The sequence below is a fragment of the Acinonyx jubatus genome, chromosome X (assembly GCF_027475565.1).
Source record: "Acinonyx jubatus isolate Ajub_Pintada_27869175 chromosome X, VMU_Ajub_asm_v1.0, whole genome shotgun sequence".
NCBI classification, from domain to species: Eukaryota; Metazoa; Chordata; class Mammalia; order Carnivora; family Felidae; genus Acinonyx; species Acinonyx jubatus.
The window spans coordinates 93,670,143-93,691,501 of record NC_069389.1 but is presented as its reverse complement, the minus strand read 5'-3'; the positions used below and the strand labels follow the sequence as shown (position 1 = coordinate 93,691,501).

General features: G+C 40.7%; 1 protein-coding gene across 10 annotated transcripts in view; it reads left to right on the top strand.

The window, feature by feature from the left end:
- The window catches only part of KLHL13 (kelch like family member 13), a 200,252-nt gene that overhangs the window by 119,585 nt on the left and 59,308 nt on the right, over positions 1 to 21,359 (top strand). The window contains exon 1 of one of the 10 annotated variants that reach the window (XM_015062857.3): positions 9,804 to 10,264. The exons of 8 other annotated variants lie outside the window; for them this stretch is intronic. In XM_015062857.3, coding sequence (XP_014918343.1) covers positions 10,185 to 10,264 — 80 coding nt within the window. In that variant the 5' untranslated portion in view covers positions 9,804 to 10,184. Of the gene's footprint in view, positions 1 to 9,803; positions 10,265 to 10,561; positions 10,941 to 21,359 lie in introns of those variants that run through there. One more of the 10 variants, XM_027054373.2, reaches the window with a different exon arrangement.

The window sequence follows — 21,359 nt, the reverse complement described above, 5'->3', positions numbered from 1 at the left end:
CAGGTGATTCTTAGGCCATACCAAAGTTTGCGAACACCTGCCTTCAAGGTATAGGACTTTTCCTGTGCTCTGTGTATCGGCGTGTAAAGAAAAGAGCCACCTTTCTTTGGTAGCATCCATGCTTCGTGTCAAAGTCTGTATGTATCTCCACCCGAGGCATTCTCGCACTAGCCCCTGTGTATTATGTCGACTGGGAGGTGTTTTTGAAAGATTTGTGTCCATTTTAGACTTGAAGACAGTCAGGAGGCAAAAAGGTTGCTGTCGGAAGGTGAAAAATTAAGTTTTGAGATTTGAAGAGTTAGCCCAGTGACTGTGCAGACTGCCTGATTAGATCGTGGACGGAGAACATGAGTTCTTTTGTATACTTGTAACATCCAGCAAAGTCGTAAGTTCTTAGTACTTACTGGTGATTGAACTAATTCAGCAGGCACCTCTAATTTATAGGCTTTGGGCTCGGCATAGTGAGTTGATTGATTTTGGTATTTGTGAAGTTCAAGGAGTCAATCTTGCACCGTCGGTAATGGCTAATAGAGGAAGGAGGCCTCGGTGAAAACAAATGCAGTGTAGTCAGCAAATGTGGAAACATGGTCCTAATTAATTTGCTAGGGCTTGTTCCCTGTTGGGAGGGTCCGATTAAGCTCGGTCTTGCTGCCTCTTTGCCCTTTTTGGGGTATAGGTTTCTGTGCTTTGCAGATCTGAATCTCAAAAAATGATTAACTCTGGAAATTCCCAAACAGAAATATTTTCATTTACTGACCGAACAACATCATAGGAAATTTCAATAACACGTCCAGACCTGGTGATAGAAGACTCATAAAAAGGCTCAACAATGTCTGTGACTTAGATCCAGCTGAATAAGGAATGAATGAATAAGTAAATGCTAGCTAATTGGAAGATAGTATTTCACTCAAATGTTCTGTAGCTTCAGAATCCCACGAGAAGTAACTGGTTGTTTAAAACCTATATTTGAGGGGCGCCTGGCTGGCTCAGTCGGTTTAGGTCATGAACTCACAGCTTGTGAGTTACAGCCCCACGTCAGGCTCTCCTGTCTCAGCGCAGAGCCCGCTTTGGATCTTCTGTCTCCTTCTCTCTCTGCCCCTCTCCCCCCCACATGTTCTCTCTCTCTCTCGGTCAGAAATAAGTAAACAAAAAAATAAAAATGAAGCATGTATTTTATTTTGAAGACATGGAGCGGTTCTGAATTTACTGGCTGGAGCAGACAGACTTAGAAAGGCAGTCACGAAGCCCACGCCCCGTCTAGGTTAGGGGGCGCCGGGCTGGCTCAGTATGAAGAGTGTGCGACTCTTGATCTCGGGGTCGTGAGTTCAAGCCCCACGTTGGGTGTAGAGATTACTTAAATAAATAAACTTTAAAAAATAAAAGAAATAAAAATAAATTGCATCTAGCTTAAATCTAGGGTCAACCTAGAAGATGAGGTATGTTTTTTGTTTAAAATATTTTTTAATGTTTATTTATTTTTGAGAGAGAGAGAGACAGAGCATGAGTGGAGAAGGGGCAGAGAGAGAGACACACACACACACAGAATCCGAAGCAGGCTCCAGGCTCTGAGCTGTCGGCACAGAGCCCGATGCGGGGCTGGAACCCACGAACCGTGAGATCGTGACCTGAGCCGAAGGCGGACACTCAACCGACTGAGCCACCCAGGCGCACCTGAAATATGTTTTTTGCTTCCTCATATCAAAATTGCATTTACTTTGGTTAGTGATAGAACATGAGATCTACTGGATCTTCCCCCCACTGGACAACCATTGCATCCAAGTAACGAAGTTAGACATAACTTTGAAACTGTGTTGTGGTTAGTTCGTAACACGTGAGCTCTTTATAGAACATGAGTTAATGATGTCTGACATCATAGAATTTTCACTGAATTAATTGCTAAGTACGTTTTGAGGCATGACAGTTTTAAATTGCACGCTTTTTGTCTTGCTTCTGTAATTTAGACTTACCACCACATATTTGTTATCTTTCAAGGTAAGATATACCCGCCTTCTTTCCCTAAGAATAAAATCTTTCTAACGTAAGATCACCCAAGAGAAGAATTCTAAATTAGAAAATGAGAAGGATCTGAAAATAGTTCAGAAAACAGAGGTATTGAACTGGTTGCTGAATTTCTTGGATACCACCATAGGAGGCAAATAGCATGACTATAAACTATATACCTTTATGAAGACTTTCGAGCCCCATGTTATGGCAACAGGTCACAAGGTTCGAGTCTGACATTGAGTTTTTTTGGAATTTAAGATTTTCTCCTTCATGTCTGGTTACAGCCTTTAATATTTAGTCAATAGTAGTTTCTATAGATGTATATTCCTAGGAAATTTGAAATTGTAATAGTTAGGCCCAGGAAATGCTCAACATAAAATTAAACTAGTTGAACATAAAGGGCCCCTTTTCGTGGAAATTTTAAGTAGTATTGTATGATCTTAATGAGTCCTTACGATTGGCTTTCCATGAAAGAGTTTACTTCTAGATCTCATTTTTTAGCTATAACATTTATGGTGCAGATGTGCATGTGGTAATAACTCTTTGGGTAAAAGGAAATAAGTATCATTGTTTAAATAGTAGCATGATTTCACTAATTTTAATTGGAATGTTGAGGAAAATGTCATACGTTACTGTAAAGGCCTTTCAGTAACTCAGAGTTTTATAAAAGCATAGTCATTGCTGAAAGAATGTAGAATATAAGCAAATGTTGACTTTCCTTAACTAACATGCCTTTTGAGATTGGGTATATATGATGTGCTTATTATTGAAAAGTTTTTTTGTGGTGCCGGGGTGACTCAGTCGGTTAAGCATCCGACTTTGGCTTAGGTCATGATCTCATGGTTTGTGAGTTTGAGCCCTGCATCGGGCTCTATGCTGGCAGCATGGAGCCTACATCATATCCTCGGTCTCCCTCTTTCTGTTCCTCCCCTGCTTATTCTCTCTCTCTCTCTCTCAAAAATAAATAAACTTAAAATAAGTTTGGGGAGCCTGGGTGGTTCAGTCAATTAAGCATCTGACTTCAACTCACGTCATGATCTCACAGTTCATGAGTTCAGGTCCCACATCAGGCTCTGTGCTCACAGCTCAGAGCCTAGAGCCTGCTTTGGATTCTGTGTCTCCTTCTCTCTCTGCCCCTCCCCTACTTGCACTCTCTCTCTCTCTCTCTCTCTCTCTCTCAAAAATAAACAATAAACATTAAAAAATTTTTTTTAAATTTAAAAATAAAAAAAAGTTTTTCAACCATCATAGATAAACATTATTAGGAAGTATTTACTCTCATTAAAATAGTTCAGGATTTATAGGGGCATCTGGGTGGCTCAGTCGATTAAGCGTCCCAACTTTCGCTCAGGTCATGATCTTGCAGTTAGTGGGTTTGAGCCCCACGTTGGGCTCTGTGCTGACAGCTCAGAGCCTGGAGCCTGTTTCGGATTCTATGTCTCCCTCTCACTCTGCCCCTCCTCTGCCCACGCGCGCTCTCTCTCTCTCTCTCTCTCTCTGTCTCTCAAAAATGAATAAACGTTAAAAAAAAATTTTTTTAATAAAAAATAGTTCAGGGTTTATAAAAAGATTGTAATATTGCTTATTCTTTTGTTTTCATGCAACTTTTATGGTTTTGCTTCTATATTTGATGCCAAATTAAAATAGAAGTAGTGAAACTATTTGAAAAGCTTTATATGAACGTATTTTTTAGCCAGGAGAGCCATAGTCTTTTTGTTTGTTTGTTTTAAGGTTTTTATTTTTAAGTAACCTCTACACCCAACGCGGGCCTCAAACTCACAACCCCGAGATCCAGAGTTTCATGCTCTATTGACTGAGCCAGCCAGACACCCCAGGAAATCCATATGCTTTTTTTAAGTTTATTCATTTATTTTGCAGAGTCCGATGTGGGGCTTGAACCTATGAACTGTGAGATCATGACCTGAGACGATCAAGAGTCAGATGCTTAACCAACTGAGACACCTAGGTGCCCCTAGGAGAGCCATATTCTTAACTTTCCTTTCAGTAGCACTGTGTATTTGTTTTTATTTTTCATTTTTTTAAGGAAGGTCTACGTTTAACGTGGGGCCTGAATTCACTCCCCTGAGATCAAGACTCACATGCTCCACCAACTGAGCCAGCCAGGTGCCCCAACACTGTACATTTTTAATGGCTTTTTATTGCGATAAGTCTTCAGGTTTAATGTACAAACACATCAGAAAAATCTAATGATGGTTTGGTGTTTTATTTATAATTTAAGAGATACTTAGGAATTTGCTGGGAGACAACAGATAAATTATCATTATTTGAGATGAGAGCAGACATCATAAGTGATGCATTTATTTCATTTTTAAAAAGCATGTATTCTGGGTGATTTTCTTCAGCATATACTTATTTTTAACAAGATAATGTATATATCTAATTTTTTTCATTTTAAGGAATTCATAGCCTAAAATTATCAGATTAACAGGTGAATATTCTTTTTACCTGAACTCTGCTTTTAGAGCAGAGTCAAGATTTAAAAATCCTTCCAGGATATATCCTGGCTTTGATACACAATTCTTTTTTGTTTTTTTTTAATTTTTAGAAATGCTTATTTTTGAGAGACAGAGAGAGAGACAGAGTGCAAGCGGGGGAGGAGCAGAGAGAGAGGGAGACACAGACTCCAAAGCAGGCTCCAGGCCCTGAGCTGTCAGCACAGAGCCTGATGCGGGGCTCGAACCCATAAGCTGTGAGATCGTGACCTGAGCTGAAGTCGGACGCTGAACCGACTGAGCCACCCAGGTGCCCCAGAACAGAATTCTTATTACATCACCCCTCTGCTTGTAAACTTCTCTTTCAGTTTACCCGACAAATATTTACTGAGTGCTTTCCTGTGTGCCCGGAGCAGTGCTCAGTTAGGAAGATACAAAGATTTGGGGACTCCTTGAGGGAGGAGCAGGGAGGGTGTCTCAGGCAGATGAAGTCGCACAGTGGGGACATAGGGTGCACTAAAGCATGGCCACTAGACACATTATCTCTATCTGATGGCGATAAATAAAATGCCTCTCTAAACTGCCTTTTTCAAACACTTTGAAAATTAGAATGCAAAATCAGGTATGTGATTTAAAAAGGTTTTTTTGTCTACCACCACCACACATGAAACAAACACTTTGGTTTGGGGTTTAAGGCAGTTGTTAATAGGGGGGAATACTTAAGGATCGATTTCGTTTGCGCATGTCATGGATGTGCAAAGACTTACTTGGGCGTGTGGATTTGGGAATCATCTATGAATGAGGCACTCAGGGGTAGCCAAGGGGGAGAAAAAAAACTTACAGAGTTTACTAGACTTACAGATTTTACTAGAATCTAGAGACTACAGAAAACACAAGATGGAAGAAAGGGCAAGGACTTCCAAATTTCCCATTCAGTGCTAATCCTTTTTTTTAGAGAGTAAGGATAGTCAGAACCTGTGGGCCCTTGGGTCCCCAGCAATTGGACCTTCCTTGTCACCTGCTCAGTCCCTCTGTATTTGCTGTCCTACCCCAGCTCCTGTCTTAGTCCCATAACCTCATTCATTGGACCCCCAAGTATAAAAGTTGCCACATCCGGGAACTACTACCATTCTGGCTTCTCATTCTCCTTCCACCCAGCATTCCCCTCCTCGCCCTTTTTGTCCTCTCCTTTTGTCCCTTTTCCTATTGTTTCCTGGCTTGCCGGCTTACCATCCCCACTTATGGCTGTTCTGTGCCTCCTTCCCCCAAAACTCAGTATCCTTCTTCTCTTTTGAACATGTCAAAGACAGGAAGAGTGCTTGCCTACACTTTACTCCTGCCAGTGGGGAGGAATTGTGTATATGCATATGCGTGCATACACGCACGCATATGTATGCATGTGTGCCGGCACGACAATTGTGTTTTTGTGCTTGTTTGTATTGTGAGACAGGGGATAGCTACTATATTAATCCCAGACATAGTCATAGGTGTAAATCCATTGCGGGACTGTAAGGATCCACACAGCTCTGTTAAGGAAATTGACACGTGAGAAGGTACTTCTAAAAGATGAAGTTACTCACGACTTTCCAACATAGTCAACCTTTGAGAAACATCTGGGATTTCCTGTTTTGATTTTAGCAAGGCTACATATCTGAGTATCTAGTAAAAAAAAAAAAAATTAATGCATTTGATATTCAGTTTCCTGAAACAACTCAAGGAGGTACACACAACACCCATACGCGCACACACACACGTATATGTGGCCATTCCTGTGAACGGTTCCATTTTCTATAATAAGGCGCCCTGAATGTTTTAAGATTTTTGCTCTGTTGTGCGGAAGTCCATTTTTTTGTGTGCTCTAAAAGGTTTAACATTTTCTACTTGGTCACCTTCCAAATACTCTTACTGATTGGTAGAACAGAACAGAACACACGATTTGGCTTAATCTATGGTCCGATCTGAGCAATGCAAATAATGTGGATATCCCAGATTAGTCCGAGGAGACACTGTCAGGATCGAAGAGAAGCTTACACAAGAGAAGCTTACACGGCGCCTGCTCACACAAACTGTGGTTAATGCTATCAGTCTCTAGTTGTACCTACCACAGGATTAACCAAAACTGGCAAGGAAGAGGTAGGTCAGTTCTTAGGGAATATCAGGAAAATATGGAGAAAAAGGTCAGATATGCAACATCATAGTCAATTCATCGAGTGGGGTGATGGCGGTAAAGGACTTTAACGGTCAGCCAGCAGTTAAACTGTCCTATAAAATTATTTAGAAACATTGATGTTTAGAAAAAAAAATACACTCCTTGCTGGGTATTTCACTTCTCTTCCATACTATGACTGGCTTAATTTTTATTTACTTTTTTCTCCCTCCTCCTATTTAAACACCTTCTGCAGTGAAGATTTTGCAAATGGATTCTAGAGTGGGAGTCTTAGACCAGCAGATGGAACATTGGGCAAGTTAACATCTCTGGGCCTCAGTTCTTCATCTGTACAAAGAGGGTACTGAGCAAGGTGATGTGTAAGAATTCTAAAAGTTCTAAAATTCTTCTCTTTCTCCATTGGGAACCAGGGAATTCCATGTTGCAAGATTTGGCCAAGAATGACACTTTTTGTGGCCTTGGCCAAGTCCCCACATTGTCCTTTGTTTATGACATCTCTGAAATATGCACTTCACAGGTATTTTTAAGTGATTCATTAATGTTCCTAAAATGCTTTGACGAGCATTTGCATATGTTGTCTTTCTATCTTGTCTCTTTTGCATGGTGGGGTCCATAGTAGAAACCAAATGCTCCATAAATGAAATCACTGTTTCCTATGAAGTCAATGAGGGTTTTTGACATTTCCCAGCCTAAATATTAAAGTAGTGGGACACTGAGCCTGCATAAAATTATATTTAAAACCCACACTTAATCATTTGCTCCCTTTCACTCTGTAGGTGAAAACATTTTCAGTTCCAGAATGTAATGGTAATTATACTCGATAGTTGGCTACTGGAGTCACCGTCAGGGTAGTAAAATCTGATTCATTTGGACTCTACTAATTTGCAGTTGGGGTGATTTTACCTGGCTGAAGTTTATTTCTAAACAATGTACAAAGAATGATGTTAACCAAATTAATAGCGTAAAGCGTATTTCATGGACTATATTTATGCTTAAAGGAATTCTTTTTAAAGCCTTTGGCATATGAGTTGCTTGCTCATGAGAGATAATTACAAATGACTCCTAGCAATTTATTAAAGCAGAAAAACTGAACAGAAATAAATGGTCACCATCAGATGTAAGCTTTTAGGGTTTGGGGTCTTTATAAGCACCGAGGGTGGTGTGGAGGGAGCAGTCTTATTTTCTTTTCACTTTGAGCAAATATTACAATTGTCAGAGGTCCACAAGAACAGGTTCTAAACTTCAAGAGAAATCTAGGTTGGAAATTGACATAGATGATTTGTTGGTGCTGGTTGATTTCTGTGGGACCTGAGGTTAGACAAAGATTATGTTGCTTTTTTTGAATAAGTTGATTGTTCACAGAAAGCTAATAACTGCAGAACCTTTGCAATAAAGTCATCTTCACCTGTTTGGAGACTTGGAAAACTATACATTCACCCTATTTCCCCCTCATAAATGTTGAGTGCGCTTTACAGACCGCTCGAAACGCTTCACTAACCATGTTTTTATATAGGTTTGGCGGGGGGCGGGGGTCTTTGTTCTCAGAAGTTCTGTTTGCAGTTACTGTTTTGTAAGATTTTCATAAGCTGGAAAGTGGTTGAGCTTCCTTTCTAAAACGTCCCCTCCTTGCTACCTACAGCTAGTTTGTGTAGCTGTTTTGTGTTTTATATTTGTAAATGTTTGAGAATGCTTCACCTTTTTGGAATGGAACATTCCAAACTTGCTTGATGGGTGTGTGTGTGTGTGTGTGTGTGTGTGTGTGTATTTTATTCTTGGGGTTTCCAACAAGTTGCCGCTCCTGATTGTTGTACCCGGAAACTTTTTGTCCCATAACTCTTCAGAGTTATTACACAAAGCCTTCTAATGTAAAATATTGACTATGGTTTATTTGCATTAGTGGTGCTTTTTGTTTTTAACCTTTTACATGTACTTTGCTCATTAGGGTATTGATAAATACTCCTTTCTCAGATTCCTCTGAAGATTTCTGTGAGACAGTTTTGTGTGTGGGTACTAAAAAGAGAAATATAATTTAACTTTTTCAGTTGCTTGCCTGCGTGTTTGGGGGTGTTTGTGTAGGATAGATTGGATTAAAAATTATTTGTGAGTTAGTGATGGCTGACATCTCCTTACTATTTGATAGCGTTTGTGCATTACTGGTCAGGATTTCACAAGAAGCTTTCTCTCCATATATGTATGTTTGCTTGTGGTGTGTGTATATACCGAATGTACATGTATGGTTGGCTTTCATAGGAAAATACTTTGGGCCTGAATATTGATGTGGATCTTAAAGGACGGTTAGTTGTGATTACCTTAGCTCATTGCACACTGTATTTCTGGTACATTAAATTCTGTATTTTGGAAGTTTGCAAAGTAGTTGCTTCCTCTGGTCACATTCATCTGTGCCTTTTTTGAATACAGATAAGAAAGCCTCTTAAGGGACCACGTCTCAATCTTTTCAATTAAAACTAGGAATAATTTGGAAAGAGTATCCGAAAGCCAGCTACTTAAGTTAGGAGCAGAAGTTTATTGTTTGCATACAAACTTGAAAAGAAATATGAGCTCTTTGTCACTGCAGTGATTTTTTTGGTGGCTTCCGCGTCAAGGGCAGTCTGCTTTTCCTAAGCTTGCATTGGCGAAGGCAGATAATTCTGGTTATATAGGTAGATGTTGAGTGATGGCGACTTGCCTACATCAGGGGTGAAATTGTAAAATTCTTCAGCCTGTAAATAAAGAGTTCAGCATAATACCCGTCTGTCCTATGTTCACGTCTCAGAATCGTGTAGAAAATTTGTGAGTTGGGTGCTTGAAAGAGAAACTTAAAACAACCCCCCCCCCCCGCCCCCGTCACTTTCAGGGCACTTACGAGGATGCTATTTTCTGGCAGTGTTTTAAAGCAATATAGATGAAACGTCTACTTGCCACTGCTTTCGCGAAATACCTCCAGTTGCCTTTGACAGCAGCTTGAATTTTTCAATCTCCTTGTCAGTCACTAACCCCTAGAGGTTACCGGACCCGCCGCTGAGCTTTGGAACGTCCCTGCTGGACACCTGCTTGGCCGGCAGCATTGGTCTCTCCTCTAGGCAATTTGTGAGCTCTTTGGGGGGGGGGGGGGGGAGGCGAGAGGGGTGGGTGAGCGCGAGGGGACCTGGGGGAGAGAAGAAGGGGAGGGCAGCCTTGAATTAGATTGTTGATAGCGTCCCTCTGAGGACTGCTATTAAGAGCACGCTACTCTGTGCTCTGCTGCAGAAGACAGAGTGGTATTCGTGTTACCACAGCATGTTGTCACTGTATGCGATTTTGCTCATCCCGGCTTGGAAATAAGAATAGGGAAAGGAGAGCAACTTGAATCAGAAGCCACTAGAAGAGCGGGCAGAGTTCTGCAGCAGTTTATATTTGTTCTTACATTTTGCCTTCTTCTAACTGGAAAACAGAGAGACTGGCAGTTTTTAAACGGGCTTTTCCCATAATGGCATTCTTGTATTGTGTGGCCAGAGCTCGCACAGGAGGAAAGCAGGCTGCCGAATTTAGTCACTGATCTCTATTAGCTGTGGCCTAAGGCTATGCTGAGGTTTATATCCCATTTGTATTGTTGCAGCTCAAAAGAAGAATGTTCAGAGGATGACAAGTGTATTCTGAGTAGGTATGTTGTTTCATTTTCCTGTGAAACCCTTCTGTTTTTTTTTTTCCTGCTACTATTGGTCAGAAATCAGGTTAATAGGTGCAGAATATAGTACAGGGCTGCAGTATCCCTGTTAAGGTAGAACAATGGTGTTGCAAGCTTAAAAAAAAAAGAGAGAGAGAGAGAGACAGAAAGAAAAAGAAAGAAAACCCCAGCCGCTTTTATTAAATAAAGCTGCATTGTGTGGTATGCACGGTGCAGTCTTAAAAAAAAAAAAAAAAATATATATATATATATATATATATATATATATATATATATATATATACTGCAGTCAACGCTTTCCTAACGAGGTGGCACTATTGTTGAGTTAGAACGATAGAATCATCATCTTGCTTTAGGGGACAGGAGGATTTAAAGGAGGTACCTTGCAGCCCTATTTTACAGATTGGAAGCGTCGGTTTCAGGGCACTGGCAGGATCGTTGGCTTGTTCTCGGCGGCCGCCGCTGCCGTGTCGGGGCTGCGTGGAATGGAAGTCCTAGTTGGTACTCTGTCATGGAAACGCTGTTTACTGTTATTGTAGTACCGTAGTGACAACATGCCATTGAAATGGAAAACGGGCTCTCCTGCTATCTGGAAATTCCCAGTTCCTGTGCTTAAAACATCCAGGTCAACTCCACTTTCTCCAGCATACATGTAAGTGAGAGAAAAGAGGATATTAAAGTGGGCTTTCATTCGTGGATCAACCTTGTGGCAAAAAAAAAGGGGGGGGGGTAAAAATCCCAAGCAGCGACATCCCAAAACCCACAGGATCAAAAACCTCAAGCTTGCTTATCATTAAATATATTGGCATGCCCACATCTTACCTTCGGTTTGTTGTCCTAGGAGTTTGTTTATTTTCATTTAACGTGCTTAATGGTGATCGAATTACTGATGTAAAAAAGTCTAAAGGTATACCTAAGGAATTGCATGAGGATAAACTTTGATCTTTTACACTGGTTGGATTTTTTGCTGAATTTTTGTATATCTGAAACACTTAGATGACTTCTTTTGTGGTTGATGTTGGTGTGGTGTTAAATAGGGAAATGTGTTCTATAATTTTTTTTTTTTTGATGAATCTGAAACATTCGGAGTTAACGCATTGATCAGAAAATGGGTCTTTTAATCCGGACTTTTATTCTTGCGTTGTGTATGAATATTAATAAGTTTGGTGTTTATATCTTTCCCGGTTGTATAATTCAAGTTTAGAAGTGTAAGTTCAAATTTGTGCAAGTTACGGTTCTATGAATAGCTACATATCTACATGGAGTTGCAAAGTATGTTCTACAAATGCCTATTTTAGAAATTTATTTTAAGTAAATATATACTAAAACATATTGGGAAGTCTTGCTAGAATTTTTCAAAATCTTATTTTTTTTAATTTGCAAACTGTTGCCTTAGAAACAAAATCCAGGAGATGTAATAAAATATCCTTTTGAAATATTGTCTGTGAAGCTTCTTTTTTTCCTTTCGGTGGAGGAAGGAATAAGGGAAAGGTAGACCCTTTTTTTTTTTTTTTTTTAATATTGGTACGAAAAGGGCTTATGAGTGCAAGGCTGTTTCAACTGTATTTCCTTGAAAATATCTTTCAGTAGGAAAGATGTGGAAAATTCTTCCTGCTTTAGGTTAATTGTGTGTTTAGAAAGCCGGTGAGGTGCCATTCTGTTACTTAGGTTTTTTTCTGCCAGGTTCAGATGCACAGTGGTATCTTCTCTGGTTCTTTGAAAGGATTTCAGCTGCCGAGGAAGGGTGCTCATCTTCTCAATCCAAACGCATCTTTCCCTAGAAAGCGCTGAAAAATGAGCACATTTCAGAGTGAAATCCCCTCATCGTGTCGTTTTCAGATAATTTTTTATGTCCTTCCTTAGAGATGCTTCAGGTGATTTTCTCTGTCTGTTAATTTTACTCTTCCTGTAAAGTTAAAACTTTATATTTGTAAGAAAAAAAGGGGGGGGGGGGAAGATTGGTTCTACTTGTTTCTCAAAAGCTGAATGTGTCAAAAGCACCAGTTAGTGGAGGTGCCGAGTTAATGGAGCTCCTTCAAATAATTTGAGAAAATGAGATGTGCCTGTTGACTTTATGAATCTTGGCTGGTGAGAAATGAGCAAAGATTTACCAAAAGCAACTTAATTGTGAAAACAAAACAAAGCATACACGCCCCAAAACTTAAAATCAGTAGGGTACAATAAATAATGGCTAATAGTGAGTCTTCTCTTCCTACTATATTTTACTATACAGAAGATCCAAATTGCAGCTGGTTTTCCAATTTTTAGAGACGGTTAAAAATTTTTTTTATATTGTATTAATTCATACTAGCCACAGGCTCGGATACAGCCTAGTAAAACATCTTGAATGAATCCCTTTCTTCCTTTTAAGCAGTCACCTCTTTGACCTGATGATATGAATGAATTGATATAGATGGCAGAAGCTAGAAAATTCCACAGAGCTTTGCATGTTGATGTTGATTCTTGGTAGTGGCACAGAGGTAGAATGGACAAATATACTTGAAGGGCTGGCGTTGGGTTACACTGTTTTGACATTGTGACAGTCTATATTATTAAATTGGCCTTAACTTATTTTTCTTTATAAATGAATTAACACAGGCTTTAAAATATTATGTAAATGTACACAGGGAAAGCGTTAAATATAGGAAAAGACTAGCGTGGGGAGGTTACGTTGGGCTTGTAAATACATTGCTTAGTTTTTGACTGTTTTAGGTTGGAGTTCATTGTCTTGCTTGGCCAGAAATAAAAATATCATGGGTAACATGTTGTAACTATTCCACGACACTTCACACACAAGGATACTTAAGTTGAGCATAATTTTTGCTCTCAAAAATTATAAAGACTAAGTTAAAACACTGAGTCAAGAAACAATATATTTGCTCTCACGGTTGCTGAGCCGGCAGACACAGGTTAAATGGTTATTGGTGTCTTTGAGTCTAAAACCTTTGCCCTATGATGGAACAGTTTAATTCCGACTTTCTGGTCAATTGCGATATTTTATAATTTGTCTACAAGCTCACGTATAAACATTTAAAATATTATCTTGGATATAGAGTTCTGGACAGTGACGAGAAGCATCCTTTTATACATTTGCTTGGGTAGTATTGGTTTGTAGTGTTTTCGCATTATTTACTGTGATTTGTCAGATACACGTGACGTGGTTTTCGTGGAAGATGTGGGTAGTTTTTCCTAGACTGAGAATTCAAGAAAAATATTTTCGGTTGTAGTCAAAATGTGCTGTAGTAATTGAGCAAGCATGGAAAAACTGTCAAGGCTCCTTGTGGGCTCGTTCTCAACCTGGTATAGGTGCCCCTCAGCTAGAGCTCCTGTGTTGCTGCCATAGGTAGGGCGGTGCTGGCACGCTGGTGAAAGGTACAAGAGACAACACTTCAGTTACTGCAAACACTGCACAGAAAGGCAGTTCTTCCCTTGTGGATTTCAAACCCAAGTGGGTCTTCTTTCCCCGTCTTGAAAGCCTGACTGAGAGTTGCAAGCTCTCCATATTTTTCAGGTTGATTGATGATAAGGACAATGTTTATGACGACATTAAAGAAAATGGTTTCTTCCATAGCATAAAGCGCTCTCCGCACTCTATTATCGTATGCTTCGGGAATAGTGGAGTCGTACCTTGAAGACAAAAGATTTAGGGGAAAAAAAATCCTTTGGCCTTCAGGTAGCTTGGTTACCAAATACTTCGTCTTTAACTGGGTAGATCTGGTCTTCTTTCAGCTTCCATTTTGCACCCTTGCAGGGTGGTGTGCCATCCACGTGGAATGGGATTCTCAGAAGGGACCGTCTTGATGGAAATCTGAGTGACGTGTTTGTGTTACCCTCTGTTCAACAGTAGGTTGAAGTTCAGCCTTAGCCTGAGGGAGGATCTCCTGGTCAGGGTAAACTGAATTAGTAAAGACTGCGCTCCTGACAGGTGTGCACCATATAAATTAACCTGTCCTTTTGCCTAAATTAATAAAGCTGAAAGGGCAGTCACATCTAAGTGGCTTTCTGGTATTTTGGTATTCATTGTTTTAAAACAGCAAATGGTTCCTTCAGGCTAATGTTCTAGGGTTAACGTATTGTTAGTTTCTAAGGGCACACTGAGATAGAACGGATTAGCATTAGCAATCCTTTCATGTTTTTTTTCACAAGCAGTAACTTTGGATAATAACCGTGTGGCAAAAAGAGGAAGACAATGGGTAGGAATTAACCAGTGCAATGTAACAGTGAATTCTAGCAAGGCAGACGCTGTGAGATGTTTTCCTTCGAATTTCACCTTTCTCAGGCTAAAAGGCAGTGAGCATAGAAGGAGTTTAGTAAATTAGACTTGTCCCCCATTAGCTAATGCACTTGCATTCGGTTAGCTTCCTGTTTACAATTACTTTGTTTAATATGTAAAATGGAGTTTGTAGTAAATATCAATAGCACAGTATTTTACAGCAACTGCTTTCTATCATTTCATCATTAAAATTCAGTATCTGGATTTCCTGAGAAAAGATGGTGCATCCTAGATGAGTATCCCTTGTTTATGGGTGATTCAAAAAAGAGATCAAATAAAACTAGGCATTTTCTAAATTTGACATCTTTTCTGTTCCCTAAGATTGTCTCCCCCCACGCCCCAATTTAGGGAATAAAACAAAACCTTGTGGTTTTAGAAATCGTATTTTATTTAGCAAAATACTTCTTAAATTGATAATCTCAAATTAGAAAAGAATGTATTTAGCCACTTTCACCATTAGCGTCTACATAAACTTTTATTTCTGTCTGCTTAATTTGTTTTTACTAAATGCTCACTCTAACAAAATTACGTGGAGAAAAAAACGTAAATGTAAGCTCCTTTAAGACTTACCAATGGAAAACCATAGAGATAAATGTGACCTTAGAGGTCCTTTAGAGAATCCAAACCCCCTTTAAAGCAGGAATCCTTTCTGCGACACCTCTGAAAGATGGTAATACACATTCTCCTTAATCACTGTCTGTGACAGAGAGCTCACTACCTCACTCCTTGCATTGAGTCTTGTTTTCCGGACCTTTCACTCTGCTGGCTGTCCTCACCCAGATAGTTTTCTTGTGTTAATCGTTATACAAGATAATACATCTGAAAGCGGTGCTCCCTGGGTGGTCCAACTAGAAGACACTTTGCCCCTTTTATATAGATGCTCTGCTTGTCTTAGAGCCTGGGATTATATCATTTTTTAATCATAGGATTCACACCGTTCCATAGTGAATTCAGCGTTTACAAACTTCCTCCCCAGATTTTTTAGTCTGAGGAAGCCTGGCATGTGCAAGTGAACGTAAAACTTTGTTTTAAAGCCAATTGTGTGTGTGTTTTGAAAGATCTCTTGAAGTCCTTTTTACATAACTGAAGAATACAGCACAAAGAAACTTGCAAGACAGAAAGCTAGTATTTCTGATGTTTTCGGAACTTTCCAAGAATTGTACCTGTCAAGAATTAATCTAGATTCATTTCTTTTAATATACTTTAATGTTCCTTCCAAGTACCCCTGGAAACACTCGCCGCAGAGGGAAGAGGCGGAAATGCAAATCTCACATCCTCATGGGAAGCCTGGAGTTACTAAGAATTCTAAGGATTCCAGACATTCTGCTTGAAAGTTAGAATATTTAGAGGAGAACCTAAGTAGGGCCCAGTGAGGGGGAGGGGAAAGAAAGATGTCAGAGAGAGGCAAGAATTTGTGTGAATGACTTGAACTTGTGGTTTAAAGAGTCCAGAATTGCAAGCACTGTGCATGATGGTATTTTAAATCGAAATGGCAACCACTGTGTATTGCTTTATTTCCTCAAGACTGTCAGAAAGAGGCAGGGTCCGTGGAAGATTCTTGGGGAATTGGTATATAAAGAAGTTGCTGAGTAATCCATTTATGAAAGCGCTCAGTGCTTTCTCACTCACCTTGTATATTGACGTTATAATCTTCAGAATTACTCGCTTTGTGTTCTGTGCCAGGCACAACTCTGCTGGGTATTAGGGCTCTAGTCCTTGCAGTCATTTAAAATGACTATTCTTGGGGCACCTGGGTGGCTCAGTCGGTTGAGCGCCTGACTTCAGCTCGGGTCACGATCTCACAGTTCATGAGTTCAAGCCCCGCATCGGGCTCTGTGCTGGCAACTCAGAGCCTGGAGCCTGCCTCCGATTCTGTGTCTTCCTCTCTCTCTGCTCCTTCTCCACTCATACTGTCTGTCTCTCTCTCAATTTATTTTACTCGCGTGAAAATTCTGAGCCAAGATAATCAGGTTAATTTTTTTTTAAGGTTTATTTATTTTTGAGACAGAGCGAGAGACAAAGTGCAAGCCGGGGAGAGGCAGACAGAAGGAGACACAGAATCCGAAGCAGGCTCCAGGCTCTGAACTGTCCGCACACAGCCCGACGTGGGGCTCGAACTGATGAACCGTGAGATCATGACCTGAGCCGAGGTCGGACGCTTAACCGACTGAGCCACTCAGGCGCCCCTCAGGTTAATTTTTATTTACTGTATTTTCAGTATTGATAATGGATTTAATGGGAATGAAAACACTATAGATGAGAAAGTGAAGAATTTTTTTAAGAATTTATTTATAAAATTTTTTAAAGTTTATTTACTTTTGAAGGAGACAGAGACAGAGCAGGAGCAAGGGAGGGGCAGAGAGCGAGGGAGACACAGAATCCGAAGCAGGCTCCAGGCTCCGAGCTCTCGGCACAGGGCCCGACACGGGGCTCGAACTCACGAACTATGAGATCATGACCTGAGTTGAAGTCAGACACTTAACGGACTGAGCCACTGAGCTGCCCCCAAAGATCTTATTTTTAAGTAATGTTTACATCCTGCATGAGGCTCAAACTTACTACCCCGAGATCAATGTTTTATTTTATTCTTTGAGAGACAGAGAGAAACAGAGCACAAGCAGGGGAGGGGCAGAGAGAGAGGGAGACACAGAATCCAAAGCAGGCTCTGAGCCGTCAGCGCAGAGCCCGATGCGGGGCTTGAATCCATGGATGCGAGATCGTGACCTGAGCCGAAGTCAGACGCTCAACCAACTGAACCACGCAGGCTCCCCAATGGTCACGTTTTTAAACAAGAGGAACGGAATGCCATCCTATAAGTTGGACAGGACATAGGTGCTTTATACAGCACACAAGGGTACATATTTTACCTTTCAAGCAGCAAGAATTTGACCCTGGTCCGTAGGATGTAATCTTAGTGAAAAATAAAATTATACTCTGTTTTCAGTGATAGTGAAATATTTTCTCTGGTGTTACATCCTATGACGAGGGCATATGTTGTTTTTGCCCCATGTTGCCACATTTATGGTATGGTAAGATAAGAGCATCTCCAGCTGTGTGGAGATAGGGAGACGATTCAGTAGAGAAAAGCAATTAACTTAGCCTTCCCTAAGAAAAATATAAATAAAAACACCTTTCAGAGCTCCGGGAACTTAAAACTTGAATCTAGCCTGTCGAACCAGTATTATAAATTTCATATGAAATGCATTTGTTTGCTTGCAATGTTGAAAAACTGTCAAGCACTTTGCAGACTGCCTCCCAAACGCGCTCTCAGGGTAAATCTCTGTTTTACACCAAAGGGCACAGTGGTTCCGAGAGGTTAATTACCTTGCTCACTGTTTACACTTCAAGGAAGACGTACAGTGAGAATTCAAACTCAGGTCTGCTTGATTTCAAAGCTCTTAACTTCGCTAATGCCTTTTTTGTCTTTATAGACATTTGCTAGTTTCATGCCAGCTCTTAATTAGATGATATCTCCCTAGGATTAGAAGAACAAAGAAGTATGATAAATGAGGGAAGCTTTTTTGAAGGGAGCGGTGGTGTAAGGAGAAGTCAGCTTTACTGGGCCGTGCGGTCAAGTGGTGATGTTGTAGGAAAATATTGGGGCGGTTATCTTTCCTCTCTGATAATATCAGGATTAATTTCACGGTTCCCTGTTTCTCTAGAGGCGCTATTCTACCTTTGTTGGCTACCCACCCTCTCCCACCATGGACAGCGCTCTGTCGTGCTCTTTGTAGTACTTTCCCAGGATACTCCTGAGTCCGTATGTTTGGTCCTGTCTTGTGGACAGGATAGTCCCATTGCTTAATTGTGTGCAAGCACTGAAAAAACCCTCTGTATTCATTTTCTTGCTGCCAGAATGAATTCCTGCAAACGAATGGCGTAAGACGTTACAAATTTATTAGAGTTTTTTTATTTTTGAGCACAGAAGTCTGATATGGGTCTCACTGGGCTAACGTGAAGGCATCCGCAGGGCTGTGATCGCATCTGGGGCTCTCGGGGAGAATCCATTAACTGCTCATTGGGGTCACTGGCAGAGCTCCGTTCTCCTCAGTGGTAGGACCAATGAGGTTCCTGTCTGCTTGCTGGCTAGAAGCTGAGAGTTGAGGTCAGCTGCTAGAGGCGGCCTGCATTTCTTGCCTTGTGCTCCCTTCCAACGTCTTCAACACTGACAATGAAAAGAGTCCTTTTCACATGAATCTTTTCCTTTTTTTTTTTTTTTAACGTTTATTTATTTATTTTGGGAGAGAGAGACCGAGTACAAGTGGGGGAAGGGCAGAGAGAGAGAGAGAGAGAGAGAGAGAATCCCAATCAGGCTCCGCTCTGTCAGCGCAGAGCCCCATGAGGAGCTCAAACTCGCAAACCAGGAAATCGTGACCTGAGCCAAAGTCTGACACTTAAGGCACTGAGCCACCCGGGCGCCCCTTCTCATGAATTGTTTTCTGACCTGCTCTTCTGCCTTCCTTTTCCACTTCTGAGGGCTCGTGTGATTAGATTGGGCCCGCCTGGATAATACAGGAGGGGTTCTACAAATTTTACATTTTTATTACTAAGCCAAATTTATTAATCTCTGCGCCAGTGGTTTTGCTCGTGAAAATTATAATAATTCAACCATAACTAGGCAGGTCTCAAACTCTGCAATGGTGATTTCCTGGAAATCTTATTTACAAGTAGAATTCTCCAGGGACAGCACTATAATCTGGGGTTGTGTTGAAAGCCTCATTATTATGCTCCAAGTCCTATAAAATAAGCACAAATGTATTGTATGCATCAATTTTATAAGTATACACAAACACATAAAATGCAAGTGTGAATTAAAACTAAGATGGCAATCATTTAAAAAGTTTATTGTTGATTTGACTTCTTAAAATGCAGACTATTTTTGAGATCATTTGCATGGTCCAAGTCTCCTTTTATTTATTTATTTATTTATTTTTAAAGGTTTGTTTTTTTGTTTTTGTTTTTTTAATGCTTATTTCTTTTTGAGAGAGAGAGAGAGACAGAGTGCGATCAGGGGAGGGCCAGAGAGAGAGGGAGACACAGAATCCGAAGCAGGCTCCAGGCTCCGAGCTGTCAGCACAGAGCCTGACACAGGGGTTGAACCCACAAACTGTGAAATCATGACCTGAGCCGAAGTCGGACACTTAACCGACTGAGCCACACAGGCTCCCCTGAGGGAAACATTTAAAAAGCCTCTGCAATCCTTTCCACTTTCTCCAACTATTTTCATTTTATTTGGAGAACTGTCCAGAATTAGATAAAGCATGAGGGCTATAAGACAGTAATACTTAACAACTACAAGGTCTTCACATGTCTCCGGAAAGACATATAGACAGTATAAGTTGTAGAGAACCTTCAAAAAAAGAACCTTCAAAAGATATTACAAAGTTAGCTGGCACATGATTATGTGGCTGTTGCCATGCTGATGCCCTCAGTGCTTGTGCAGAGGAAAACACAGAAATTTGGATGTTACTTAGTTAACATCTATGGAGTAAGATAGGAACAATAAAATAACAAATGAGGGTGGTCTATGCCACTCAGCTATTGAGCATAAACTGGGTTCTCCAGCAAGTTGGTATGGCCTGAGAAGTGACATTTCTAAACTTGGGAGGTGAGTGTGGGAATGTTCTGAGCTCAGAACCAGTTATTTAACTCTCTGGACATTGTCTGCCTTCCACTATAGAAGGTACAGGGGCTTGATTGAGTTTTTGATTTAAAAGGGTTGGAAAGCCGCACCTGGGTGGCTCAGTCTGTTGAGCGTCTGACTCTTGATTTCAGCTCAGGTCATGATCCCACAGTCATGGGATGGAGCCCCATGTCAGGCTCCATGCTGAGCATAGAGCCTGCCTAAGATTCTTTCTCTTTCTCTCCCTTTGTCCCTCTCCCCCCTCCCCCAGCCTTTCTCTAAAATAAAAAATTTAAAAAAAATTAAGAGGGTTGGATCCTGTATTTTACAGCACTAACATTTCGAGCAGGAAACATCATGAGAATGATCCCACCGGTCAGTGGGATAAGACCATGCTGTCTTGAAAAGAGCATACTTATAAGGGTGCCTGGCTGGCTCAGTTTGTAGAGCACACGACTCTTAATCTCTGGGTGGTGAGTTCAAGCGCTCCTTTGGGTGTAGAGGTTACTTTTTTAAAAAAAAAAAAGAATATAATTATCATATTCAGGGGCAGTTCTTTGAATCCAAAAGCTGGAAGGAACCTTACAAATTATTTTTTGTCATACCTTTATACCTTGAAAGAGAATGCGATATTTATGTTGGATCACTTTTCCTTAATGCATGTTTGTATTTGATGATTTCAACCCATTCTTTTTTCTTAATGCTTATTTGTTTTTGAGAGAGCGCGAGAGAGAGAGAAAACACGAGTGGTGGAGGGGCAGAGAGAGAGAGGGGGACAGAGGATCTGAAGCAGGCTCTGTGCTGACAACAGAAAGCTTGATGTGGGGCTTGAACCCACAAACCTGAGCCACCCAGGTGCCCTGATGGTTCAGCTCATTCTTAATTTATATTTCCCTTTTATTATTTTATCCCATTCCATCAACTATATTACAAATTAATGTTTAAGACTAGTTTACTACGGGGGAGCCTGGGTAGCTCAGTCGGTTAAGCGTCCGACTTTGGCTCAGGTCCTGATCTCATGGCTTGTGGGTTCGAGCCCCGTGTCGGGCTCTGTGCTGACAGCTCGGAGCCTGGAGCCTGCTTCAGAGTCTGTGTCTCCCTCTGTCTCTGCCCCTCCCCTGCTTGTGCTTTGTCTCTCTCTTTCTCTCAAAAATAAATAAAAATAAATAAAAAAT